This window comes from Myotis yumanensis, unplaced genomic scaffold (assembly GCF_028538775.1).
Source record: "Myotis yumanensis isolate MYYU_CA2020_CCGP unplaced genomic scaffold, mMyoYum1.0.hap1 SCAF_19, whole genome shotgun sequence".
In the NCBI taxonomy this organism is placed as follows: Eukaryota; Metazoa; Chordata; class Mammalia; order Chiroptera; family Vespertilionidae; genus Myotis; species Myotis yumanensis.
In genome coordinates this window covers 5,607,660-5,621,780 of record NW_027223770.1, presented here as the reverse complement: position 1 = coordinate 5,621,780, position 14,121 = coordinate 5,607,660, and the positions used below count along the sequence as shown (strand labels likewise).

The 14,121-nt window shown below is 36.0% G+C and overlaps 1 protein-coding gene across 3 annotated transcripts in view; it reads right to left on the bottom strand.

The window, feature by feature from the left end:
* TAOK3 (TAO kinase 3) overlaps positions 1–14,121 on the bottom strand; it is a 155,796-nt gene that overhangs the window by 65,999 nt on the left and 75,676 nt on the right. For all 3 annotated transcript variants that reach the window (XM_070400093.1, XM_070400095.1, XM_070400094.1), the window contains exons 6-9: positions 11,124–11,169; positions 10,138–10,234; positions 7,333–7,446; positions 6,106–6,197 (exon numbers count right to left, since the gene is read on the bottom strand). In XM_070400093.1, coding sequence (XP_070256194.1) covers positions 6,106–6,197; positions 7,333–7,446; positions 10,138–10,234; positions 11,124–11,169 — 349 coding nt within the window. The remainder of the gene's footprint in view (positions 1–6,105; positions 6,198–7,332; positions 7,447–10,137; positions 10,235–11,123; positions 11,170–14,121) is intronic.

Genomic DNA, 14,121 nt, shown 5'->3' with positions numbered 1-14,121 from the left:
CCTTTGCTTTCCCTCCATCCCCCACCGCAATAGTAACTTGCTCCAGGCTCACTTTGCTCTAGTGTCTAGGAGAGCCGTCTGCCTCCAGAACTACGATTCCCAGCATTCCTGGTGCTCCCCCACGCTCCGGGCTTCCGCTTCCAGTCCTGGGGCTGCCACCAAAACTACTATTCCCAGAATTCCTGGTGCTCCCCGCGATCTTGGTTTTCCCTTCCTTCTCTGTCTCTGTCCCATGGCCTCCCACTCTGCCAAGTCCTCCAAGCCGCCAGCTCTCCTGCTCTGCTCTCTGCCTGGTGCCTGTGTATGCAAATTAACACACCATCTTTGGCGGGTTAATTTGCATACTCACTCCTGATTGGCTGGTGAGCATAGTGGAGGGACGGTCAATTTACATGTTTCTCTTTTATCATATAGGATAGTTCTAGTATTTTAAAATGAAAAAAAAAATAGAAGTAGAAACTTTATAAGACTAAGTAGCTTAACACAATAGTCATCAAACATTCTTTTATGAACAGACAAACAATGAGTGGCTAATGTGGGAAAAAATTTTCAGCAAAGAAATTACATAACATTTGTGTTTTCATGCTTTTTCTGCTCCTGGAGAATTTATTTCTGAACAGTTCCATGTCAATACTGATGGACCATTTGCCAGATTCTACCATGATCGTTGCTCATGAACTAAGTATCTGTAGTTTAAGCAGAAGAACATCAAATTAACTTCTCTTGAAATAATCTTTAAAAAAAATAATGTATCTGGTGACTGGACAATTTCAATGTCCAAAAGTTTTTCAAGGATTCATGCATTTGACTAGTTCTTTCAGTGGAAGATGGTATGGATTTTGGTACAGTGATTCTTCCATCCAAATTCTATTTCTTCAAAATTGTCTTGGCTAGTTTTGGCCCTATTAATTTTAGGACTACCTTGTCAAGTTCTACATAGTATTGCTAGAAGCTCATCATATGTTGTTTATAACATATGCACATATTTCTGCTGAGTGCCACCAAAAATCAGTCTGAATAAATTGGAGGAATTTCTTTTGCAGTGAAGGGGAGAATAATACAATATTACAACCTAAAAAGAAAACTACCACCTCCATATCCATTAATAGACAATCAGTTAAATACATTATAGTATATACATATAAAGCAGCAATTTTCAAATATTTGAATCTCATGGCACACACAAACTAAGTATTAAAATTCAGTGGCACACACAAAAAAATATTTTTTGCAGATCTAAAAATAAAGTATATTTTGATTCATTCACACCAGATGGCTATTGCTGTGTTGGCTATTATCATTTTCTTATTTGACAATCTAAGAGAAAAGAGGTCAGTGGCCCTGACTGGTGTTGCACATTTAAAAAATTTTTGTGGCACACTGGTTGAAAATCACTGATATAAAGGAATAACATTATGCCATTAAAAAATAAAAAAGATGTCTAAGTTACTAATATGAAACAGATCTCCAAGAAATTGTGAAGTAAAAAATCAAAGTATAGAATCACTTTTTATGTTAACTTGGGTGCGAAAAGGAATATTATGTGTACATTCAAACTTGTTTGTATACTCATAAAGGAAGTTGAGGAGGATATACAAGAAATTAATAACAGTGGTTTCCTATATGTGTTGGCAGAGGTGGGGTAGAATTGGGCTGATAGTACCAGGGGAAAGTTCTTTTACTGCATGTCTTTTTATATTTTTTGATTTATAAATCATGCTAATGTTACTTAGTGAAAAAGTAAGTAAATATTCTAACTTTCCTCCTTGAATTGTTTTGTTTAACATTAACATATCTTTAATGTAAAAAAAAAAAAGAAGACAAATTGTATATATTTACCATATTTTTTGTTGTTGTTGTTGGAAGGAGTCAATGAAACAATTGGAAATGCAATACAAAGTATCCCAAACTGTCCTTATAGGGAGGAGAAACATTGTAAGGAAAGACAAAACCTTAGCCTGAGAACAAACTGGATCTCTAAAATTCTTACAGGATCAATTTGGATACCAGAATAGAGAAAATAAAACAAAAAGTTACTACCTAAATTTTAAAAATCAGACAAAATATTTTTAAAAACTGATTTTTAAAATATTAAACATTTTTTATTTAAAATGTATACAAATAGCCCTAACAGGTTTGGCTCAGTGGATAGAGTGTTGGCCTACAGACTGAAGGGTCCTGGGTTTGATTCCAGTCAAGGGCACATGCCTGGGTTGTGGGCTCGATCCCCAGAAGGGGGCATGCAAGAGGCAGCAGATCAATGATTCTCTCTCATCATTGATGTTTCTATCTCTCCCTCTCCCTTCCTCTCTGAAATCAATAAAAAGTATATCCTATATAATAAAAGAGAAACATGCAAATTAACCGTCCCTCTGCTATGCTCAAACCACGCCCACAAGCCACACCCACCAGCCAATTAGAGTGACTATGCAAATTAACCCAACAAAGATGGCGGTTAATTTGCATATGCAGGTGTCAAGAGCCCCAGGAAGTGACGGCGGCCGCGACCACGGGCTCCCGGGACCATTGCTGGCCCAGGAGGCGAGGCCGTAGCCATGCCCATGGGCTCCCAGGACCTTCGCCAGTCCGGGAGGCGAGGCCGCCCGCACCTAGCCACACCTGCAGGCTCCCAGGACCTTGCCGGCAGAAAGGAGAGTGGGAGAGGAGCAGGAGGTATGGAAGACTTGGCAGAGCAGGAGACGGCTGGACATAGAGCAGAGTGAGAGAGAGGGCAGCTTGGAGGGCACGGCTCCCTCTGTCACCCCAGCTTCCTCATCACAGCTGTGGAAACTGACAGCAGGGAGGAGGAAGTCCAACCCCCACAGAATCAGCCAGAATCAGCCTTTGGTCAGACGGCTCTCAGCGGCCTGACAGCCAGGACTCTCATTCACCTGCAACTCAGACCGTGACAGTAGAGAGGTGGGACTATGTCTAAAAAACAACTGTTGATACAATGTAGCTCTGCAGCCCAAAGATGCCGGCGTTATCAACAGAGAGTGTCTGCAGAGCAGAATGCGTCTGATCTTGAAAGAAGGTGGCGCCTGCGACAGGATGTATCTGAATACCAGCTACTGGAAAAACGTCGCTCTGATGCCGAAAAACAGTGGCATTATCGACAGAAAATGCCTAAAGACCAACCTGCCTTTGAAGTTGAAAGAAGGCGGTGGCAACGACAGAATATGTCTAGAGAACAGTCATCAACAAGTACTACCAGTACTGGTAGGAACTGCCTTCTCAGCGGAAATGGAGTACATGAGGATGCAATTCTTGAACACAGTTGTGGTGGAATGACTGTTTGATGTGAATTTTGCATATCACTAAATTTCTCTGATGAAAAACCATCCGATGGGAAATTTACTCGATGTTGTAGCAAAGGGAAAGTCTGTCCAAATGATATACATTTTCCAGATTACCCGGCATATTTAAAAAGATTAATGACAAACGAAGATTCTGACAGTAAAAATTTCATGGAAAATATTCATTCCATAAATAGTTCTTTTGCTTTTGCTTCCATGGGTGCAAATATTGCATGGCCATCAGAATATGGGCCATACTGTTTTAGAGTACACGGACAAGTTTATCACTGTACTGGAACTTTACATACTTCAGATGGTGTTTCTCGGAAGTTTGCTCAACTCTATATTTTGGATACAGCCGAAGCTACAAGTAAAAGATTAGCAATGCCAGAAAACCAGGGCTGCTCAGAAATACTCATGATCAACATCAACAACCTCATGCATGAAATAAATGAATTAACAAAATCGTAAAAGATGCTACATGAGGTAGAAAAGAAAGCCCAATCTGAAGCAGCAGCAAAAGGTATTGTTCCCACAGAAGTAACAATGGCAATTAAATATGATTGTAACAGTGACCCAGGTAGATGTAATTCTCCCCGTGTAACCGAGGTTGCTGTCATATTCAGAAATGAAGATGGAAAACCTCCTTTTGAAAGGGACTTGCTCATTCATTGTAAACCAGATCCCAATAATCCAAATGCCACTAAAATGAAACAAATCAATATCCTGTTTCCTACATTAGATGCAATGACATATCCTATTCTTTTTCCACATGGTGAAAAAGGCTGGGGAACAGATATTGCATTAAGACTCAGAGACAACAGTGTAATCGACAATAATACTAGACAAAATGTAAGGACGAGTCACACAAATACAGTATTACTGATTTCATCTCTCTGTGCAGGACACATTTAATCCTATTTTAAATGCAGGAAAATTAACTCAACAGTTTATTGTGGATTCATATTAAAAAATGGAGGCCAATCAGATAAATTTCATCAAAGCAAACCAATCTAAGTTGAGAGTTGAAAAATATAGTGGTTTGCCCTAACTGGTTTAGCTCAGTGGATAGAGCGTTGGCCTGCAGACTGAAAGGTCTCAAGTTCGATTCCGGTCAAGGGCATGTACCTTGGTTGTGGGCACATCCCCAGTAGGAGGTGTGCAGGAGGCAGCTGATCGATGTTTCTCTCTCATCGATGTTTCTCTCTCATCGATGTTTCTAACTCTCTCCCTTCCTCTCTGTAAAAAATCAATAAAATATATTAAAAAAGAAAAAGAAAAATATAGTAGTTTGATGGATTATCTCAAATGTAGATCTGAAAATGACAATGTGCCGATTGGTAAAATGTAATACTTCCATCATCTTCTGAGGGTAGTCCCAGAAATATGCAGCAGCAATATCAGGATGCTGTGGCAATTGTAACGAAGTATGGCAAGCCCGATTTATTCATAACCATGACATGCAACCCCAAATGGGCAGATATTGCAAACAATTTACAACACTGGCAAAAAGTTGAAAACAGACCTGACTTGGTAGTCAGAGTTTTTAATATTAAGCTGAATGCTCTTTTAAATGATATCTGTAAATTCCATTTATTTGGCAAAGTAATAGCTAAAATTCATGTCATTGAGTTTCAGAAATGTGACTGCCTCACGCTCACATATTATTGATATTAGATAGTGAGTCCAAATTACGTTCCTCTAATTAATTCCCTTTAATGTGCATGAATTTCATGCACCGGGCTAGTAATTAAAAAAATAAAATAAAATGTATACAAATATCTAGATAAAGGCAGTGTTGTGCTGGAGCCAACTCACACTGGCTTTGGAAGGTCAACTGTGCATACCTTTCCCCAACTCCACATTTAGTGAATCAACTGGTGACTTGAAATTGGCTATAGTGGGAATATTTACACCATGAAAATTGGCAAATGCTACAAATTAGAGCTTTTCATATTCCCTCACCCTCCAAGAGTCACTGGTTAAATTTACCAGTATACAACTGAATAAAGGTAACTTTAAGATATATTACAATTTAAAGCTTACAACAAGAGATTACTTGGTATTTTAATTAATTTTAGATAACTACAACTATTTGAGGAACAACTTTAAAGTTGGCAGTTATTGCCCTAGCTGGTTTGGCTCAGTGGATAGAGCGTTGACCTGTGGATTGAAGGGTCCCGGGTTTGATTCTGGTCAAGGGCACATGCCCAAACTGCAGGCTCAATTCTCAGTGGGGGGCATGCAGGAGGCAGCCGATCAATGATTCTCTCTCATTATTGATGTTTCTCTCCTTCTCCCTTCCTCTCTGAAATCAATAAAAATATTTTCTTTTAAGAAAGATGGCAGTATCTTCTAAAATGTTTTCTCTAGGGGTTGCTCTCTTTATGGGTTGGGTCAAATATAGTTTTTAGAGTCAGATTTTTGGTAGGCCTACTTTTACTTTCGCAAATGTCCCTTAAATAAGTTGGAATATATATTGAATAACAAACATTACATGAAGAAAAGACATATATTACCACTTATAGTATGGAGAATGGCTATTTTTCAAATAGTAATACTTATCATGATTTCCACATTGGTCACTGCCATATCTGCTCAAAGTTTTACTTAAATTAATAACTTGAAAATGTACCAGAGAGAAAGCAATCTTCTGATGTTATACAAGAACATGGGGAAAAATATAATGAATTCACACTACCTGGCACACGTATACTAGTAACACATTAAAAATTGCTGGATGAATGAATTAACAATCATAATAAGGAGTGAGTCTCAAAAAATACAATGAAAGCAAGTCTTTACTTACCCAATTCAATACAGGTGATCCCAAGTGACCAAATGTCAACTTTGCCATCATACTGTCCTTCGTCCATAGCCAAGATCACCTCTGGAGCCATCCTACCAAAAATAATGTTGTAAATTAAAAACTAAATTTACCTAATGAAGTGACTCAATAAAATAACTGTTTTGAGGGTGTTCTAAAACTTTATCTCATAAAGATATTACCTCCTCCCACAAATCATTTGGAAAAAAACACTATTCAAAATGTAAATAATATACTTAGTGATTTACATGAAATAATACATTATTTTCAGTAAACCCTGGTTCCACTATTTCCTTTAAGTTTGATTTTCAGTAAGTTTACTTAACCTTTCTGTATATTAGTTTCTTCATCTGTAAAATGGAGAGAATTCTAGTAGCTACCTCAGAGATTAATAAAGGATTAATATGTATGAAACACTTAAACAAATAAATTACTTTAAGCAACATGAAAAATCTTCCAAAGATATTGTAACTTAAAACCAACCAACCTAACAAACAAACAAACAAACTGCTATGAATGTTACTTTGTCCATAATAGACTTTCATTAGGAGGACAGGGGTCATATCAGTTTAATATGCTTTGTTCTTTAATAGTGAATGTAAGTAGTTGCTTAGCAAATGCTATTCGATGGTGTTGAAAAAAATTTCAAATAGCTAATTATTTTGGTAGGTAAGCAATTTTCCAGGGATATAAGTCATTCTCTAAGGTACAATAAAATTCCAATGCATCTATGAAAGGAAGGAAAGGAATCTTGAATAGAATGGGATAAAACTAAGTCAGAATGATAAGCTAGGTAAAGTATCAGAGAATTCAGCAAACAGAAGAACCTGGATTTCTTTCACTGAAAGGCAGTATTTATGCTCACTGGCTAGAGGAGGTTAAAGAAGCTACCCTCCTTGCCTAGAGACTCTGCCTCAAGAGAAAAGTTGAAAAGAAACTTTAAATGAAATCTAAAACCTGAGCTTGGACAGTGTGTTGATAATCCTGCTCAGTTTACACACAGTGACATCAACCTTATTTGAACAATTTAAAGTCACCAGAAATTTTATACTAAGTCAGAGTGTTTCTTTTTGCTAATGAGTTTTCTATCCTTCTGTAATAAAATCTCATTTTAAGAGACATGGTGAGACACTGTCAAAATAGCAGAGCAAAACCTTGTTCGTGGATGCATATTTTTAAAACTATGTCATGTTCTCTAATTCTACATACCAGTAAGGTGTGCCCACAAAGGAGTTGGCAGGAGAAGCCATTGAAGCAGATCCAAAATCAGCTAGTTTCACCTGACCTGGCTCTGTTAGAAGAATATTTCCTGCTTTAATATCCCTGTAGGAAAAAAATAAGAAGGTTAGAAAATTACTTTTCAATTTTGATTATGGAATAAGGTCAGAGCATGCAATTAATAAGACAAAAAGTTTATTTTAAAAAACCTTGCTCAGATAGCTAAAAGGGGACTTAGTAATTACTGCATGTTGTAAGGGGGCCCAGATTCCTGGGTGTACTTATAGGTTGGTCATAGTAATTACACTGAAAGGTAGAGCTCTCTTCAGAGGAAGAGAAGGCAATGAGAAAAAAGCCAGTTATGACAGACAAGGAAACCTATTCAATTGCTACACTACAAAACCATATTCTTACCTGCTAAATCCAGTCACCAACAGTATTCCTTGTGCTGGGAAAATTGGCGCCATTTGTAACCGCCTTTTCCCCCCCTTTTCCGAATTACTTGATATTTTTTGAAGCCTAAACAAACCTTCAATGACTCTGTATTGACTACCTACCAATAAGCCTCTTCTACACACATACCTTTTCTTTCTTGCCTGTGACCCTTTCTCTCTGCCTTTAATTGTAACTGCAACTCTAAGGCAGTTGAGGGTACATGTTACATAGAAGGTGTTATTTTAAAAATAACACTGTACAGTAAAAAGAAGACCCTGAAAGATCAAAACAAACAAGGATTAGGGGTTAGGAAATTGCATTTATTGTATTACTGCAAAGAATTGCAAGTGGTTACTACTAAAGCTATTAGATATTTTATGCAGCAAAAAAGATTTTAAAATATAATTTAAAAATCATTTTCAGTATGATAATTTAGAATGATAAGATGTGGATGTATTCTTTATTCTCTTTTAAAAAGGTATGAGGTGTAATGAGTACTATGAACCAAGAATTGTAAGTTGATGGGCAGTGAAAAGATAAAGCAGAGAGAATGAGGTAAATTTATGTCAAATTAAAAATGATAAGGTTCAAATACTTCCAAAACAACGTTTCCAAAAATCTTCCTTGAAAATTCAGTTTCTTTCCTCATGATGACATTAGGAATTGGCAGAGAGAACTAAAAAAAAGCATTATTTATTTCTTACAACAACAACAAAAAATGTTTTCTCTATTATTTTCAATTACAACATTGACTAGCTAGCCTCTTAAATCAAAATAATAAAATGAGACATAGATAGCATTTATTATTAAATAAAGAGCATTCTTTAAAAATTTCGTGTCCTTTCAACTTCTTTTACATATTAAAAAAGTTAAAGTATAATATAGAATTAACACATTAATGTGCAGATTAAGATAACAAAGGCATAAAAAGCTGAACTGTGGCTTTAATAGGAACAAACAAAATCATAAACAAGTTGGCATTCCTTAATGACATCTTGGAATTAGAGATATATATACATACACTAGAGGCCGGTGCATGGATTTGTGCACTGGTGGGGTCCCTCAGCCTGGCCTGCAGGGAACGAGCCAAAACCGGTTCTTCAACATCCCCCAAGGGGTCCTGGATTGCAAGAGAGCACAGGCCAGATGGAGAGACACCCACCGGTGCACAATTGGGGCCAGGGAGGGACTTTGGGAGGGCTCCAGGGGGTGTCCAGCCCCCCTTGCCCAGTACCGATAGGCCAGATCCCAGCAGCAAGCTAACCTATTGATTGGAGCATCTGCCTCCTGGTGGTCAGTGCACATCATACTGGTTGAATGGTTGAACAAATGGTGGACACCTAGCATATTAGGCTTTTATTATATAGGATTTTAATGTCAAATCCATAGAAATTATGGTTCAATTTATTTAATCAATATTTATTATACATAGTTAGTCTTTATAAATTCACAGCAGGAATTTTGGTTCTGCTTTTTTGGTACCAGTATCTTGTGATGGCTAGTCTTATGTGATTAAAACAGAAAAGGGGAACCTATGACCTAATAGTTTCATTTCTTCCTAGCAAATGTCAGTGTTTTCTTTTGTTTTTGAGCCACCTCAGTTACTTTATACATAACTCACAGTCCACTACTTCTGCACTATTCATTTAAGTAACTGTACTAGAAGTTCTTTACTGAAAAAGAAAAATATTAGAAACAACATCTTTGTTTAGGAGAAGTTAGTGGTGGGAAATAGAGTGGGGTTGTAGTAGAAAAAAATATAAGGTAGGGGAAAGCCTTGGATTAGGAGCTAGGAAATTTGAGTTTTACTTTTTATTATATAAATGCTGTGAAACCATGGGCAAGTTATTTAAATCTTTATGAGTCTCAGTTTCTTCATCTGCCAAAATAAAGACAATAAAATACTATTCTAAATATCTATATGAATCACAGAAACAGAAAACATTTTAAAGTGATAAAACAGCATGTATTTATATAAGATAGATTTGTTATTTGCAACTGGAAGGGGAGAAGAAACTGAGCTAGGAAATAAATATATGCAAGAAAGACCCATTTATTTTTTTCTCTTTTTGACATAGTATCAAAAGGTTGCTGAGCTCTTCTTCCCTGCAACACCCTGCCTGGAGAATAGTTACCTATAGAACAGAGATAATGTAAGTCTTTGTGGATACATGGGAGAGATCAAGAGATTGGAACTAAATTCTGGCAACTTTACTCTTTACATCCAGAAGCAGCGGCAGTCTATTTGCTACCCATAAATCCTTAGGCGCCCTAAAAATTGGAGCATGCACTAATTTTCAAGGTTCGTTGAATAGATAGTCCTATAGCTGAAATGAAAATGTAACTAGTCTCTAATCTTACCTATGAATCAATGCATGAGAATGCAGGTAGGCTAGCCCCTGCAAGGCACCATGAGTAATGGCAGCGATCTCCACTTCCTGAAGTGGTTTCTTGTGAACTGAGGAAGGAAAAACATTCAGGAGTACATGATCAGTTTCATGCCTCTTTTTATCTTATACAACTATACCAAACTGAATTATAGACTTCCTCAAATGACAAATTGGGCACACATTCATCTAAACACACAAGAGATATATTTTCTATAGAACAGCAATACATAATCAGATAATAGAAAACTGAAGTATAAAAACAAACAAACCTGTTCACACAAAATAAAACAAAGCCTGATATTTGTGGTAATGAATTATTAATTTATTTGTCAGTTGCAAGTCAGTTGGCCAGGCCCAAATTTACTAGTTTCTTCTCACATTATAACCCTAGAGTGTTTTAGGTTGCATTATTCTCCTCCTCCCCGAAGCCATCTATCTCACTCCTCTAACTATAGCTTTTCAATATTTGTGAAAGCAGCTAATAAGCAATTTCTATTCAGAGATTAAGGATGATATTAGAAAGTTTTTTAATGTAAATTTTTAACAGTCTCTGGTTATAACAGCATCTGTGGAGAACTGGGTCAGTCAAGGTATTTGCAAGGGTTAAATATTAATATTTAATATAATTCCATCTACCTCTCTTTCATACATAAATATAAATTTAATGTTTTTGGCTGCATATACTTCATCCCATTAGTAAACATTTTAGTAGTACCTTCCCAGGATGAACTATGAACTAAAAACACACACACACACACAAAAAAAAAAACAGTAGGAGGACTGCTAATCATTACTCAGACAGTTTTGGTGGCACTACAAAGTTTGCATAGCTTATGCACACAATCCTTAAGTCTAAGTCAACATCCATGTGGTTTGCCCAAATTGGACTTTAATTTAAGAGCAGATAACATCCTGGTCAAGGTAAAACAGAAAGGAGGGGACTGTTCTGATTCTTACCTTCTAACAAATCAGAGGCTGAGCCTAAGCAATACTCCATCACCAACTGTAAGAGATTAAAACAATAACCAGAACAATGAACAAGAAACTGCTAAAACCAACCGACCAACCCAGGACCTAAGAATACTAGAAGAATAAATATCCTGGCCTATTTGACCCTGGACTCAATTTTGGTCAACTGGCACTAGTTGGTTTTTATAATTTTTATCATTTGTTATCGTTATCTCCTACTTGGAAATGGAATTAGTCTAAAACTCTAAGGGGACTGGGTATGGAAATACTGACTCCATACTCCAACTTACCTATTTTCTACTACATTCTACATCATCTTGTTTCAAAAAGGGACTTAAGGTAGCTTGGGTTATACTCCAAATTAAATTTTGTAACTTGGAAACTGGCAACCAAATACATGAGCCAGTAAAACCGATACCAGGAAATAGAAGTTAAATAAAATAAGCCAATAATAAGTAATAAATTCCTTATTTTCACATTTAAAAAGTGTTAAACAGCTCTGGCCAATAGCTCAGTTCGTTAGAGCATCATCCAGATTTGATCCTCTGTCAGGGCACATACAAGAATCAACCAATGAACATATAAATAAGCGGGACAACGAGTCATTGTTATGATCTCTCTTTCTTTCTCTTTCTCTATCTCCCCTCCTAAAATCAATCAATAATTTTATTTAAAAGTGTTAAGCAAGAAAATATTAAGTATTTGCATCTATGGCACAAGATCATTTACTTCCACCTTCACTTAAAAAGAGAAAAAGGAAATATTATTTAGAACTCAATCTAAAGATGTAGCCTGTATCATTGCATTAGCTCAAATTCCCAAGATATGAGATAAAGTTATATCTTAAAATAATTTGAAAATAATATTAAAATATTATTGATATTTGCAATCTTGGGAGGTCTTTTACAAGCAAAAATTAGAAAACTTCCTTTATTTCCATCTTCAATATTTCAGGTGTCCCAGACTACTGATTTGTAGCCAAGGTCAGAACTGTGAATGCTCAGTGACCAGTCTCCACATACACACACAAGCACACATACTCCTACAAATTATTTTGTTATTCTAAAAAATGCCATATGCTCATTATAAAATACTAGTTTCTTTAATTACCTAGACATAACCAATATTAATATATTGGTTCCTTTCATTCAAAAATTAGTATAAAACATATATCTATATTTCATGCACCTTGTGTTATCAAAATAACTTAGGAGAAAATTTTATATATATATATATATATATATATATATATATATAATGTTATAATTCTATATTATATGTAATACTTGAGGCCCAATGCACAAAATTCATGCAAGGGGCTCAGCCGCTGCTGCCATAGCTTCGTCTGGAAGGTTGTCGGGAAGAATGTCTGGTCTAATTAGCATATTATGCTTTTATTATTATAGATTATATATGCAATTTATCTCATTTTTCTAAATAATTCCAATAGCAATGCAATGCAAGGTACATAATACATATAGTGATATATGTCATATACAATATACTCTATAATAATCAAGTTATATATCTATATACTTAAATCATTAAATTATGCATAATATTAAATATATGAATATATAAATTATTGTATTGCTAGAATAATTTAGAACAATATAAGGAACTTAAAAGTTTAAAGTTTAGAAATGTTATTATAGTTTTCAGCTTAACATTAAAAGTAAGCAGATTATAAACATTAATTTCATTTCTTATTGTGAAATGAGAATCCACATAAGTGACTATTATAATGAAGGGTAGCCTTTTATATGCACTATTTTTTCAGCTATATCAAGGTATAATTGACAAATAAATTCTTTTTTCTTTAATGAATTTTAATGGAAACGTTTCTCAATTGTACCCATACTTTTCTTTTTTAAAAAATATACTTTATTGATTTTTTACAGAGAGGAAGGGAGAGGGATAGAGAGTCAGAAACATTGATGGGAGAGAAACATCAATCAGCCGCCTCCCGCATCCTCCCCTCACACTGGGGATGTGCCCACAACCAAGGTACATGCCCTTGACTGGAATCGAACCTGGGACCTTTCAGTCCGCAGGCCGATGCTCTATCCACGGAGCCAAACCAGTTAGGGCTGTACCCATACTTTTCTAATTTCTTTCTCCTTCTTCTTTTAAGCAGGAGAAAAAAACAATTTAATACACAAGCACAGGAGAATCATATGATGCTCAGATCATAAAATGAGGCTCCATACTTTAGCTTTCCCAAATTCTTCCTTATGGTCAAATTAGTCTGTGGCTGTTTGTAGGTATGTCTCCAGCAAGCAGCTCAGTTCCTAAAGCTTCTCCTGATTAACCCATCAAATCTGTTGGAGACAGAGACCCGGTGACCAAACTTATTAGCACTCTGTGTAATCTAAGAGTAAATAGGCTTCAACTAAGAGCTCAGAGGATTTTTCTGAAGACCTGAAATCATGAGATTGAACACTTGATACTGTAACATTCATCCTTCCTGCTCAAAATCCCTTTCTTGACTCCTTCAAGACAATTGAGATTGCCAGAGAACTGATTTCCAGATCATGAGAGATGCCTCTGATTAATTTCTCCTCAGATCAGAAACAATGGCTCTAGATATCTTAAAAGTTACTTGATCAGAAATGTTTAAGTATACTGTTTGACAGTCTATCTGGGAATAAAAATTCAATTCCCTAAGTGGAGATCATGTACAGGAAAGGACATAGTGCTGGTAAGTACTCAATAAATGATAGTTAAATTAGACTTTAAGTTGGAATGTGCAATCTGAATTAAGTACAAAGTATAACATTTTATGTACTGAACAGTGCCCAACAGAAACACAATCATGTAAAAATACACTAAGAAGACAGAGTGGAACAAAGGATTATTTCATTTTAATTATTGCTTGGCCCTGTTTGATAAAACTTAGGCATTACAATACCAAGCACAATTCTGAACTATGCAGGAATTGGAGTGGGGAATGAAAAATGTCAAAGATAAAAATTTTAGAATGAGA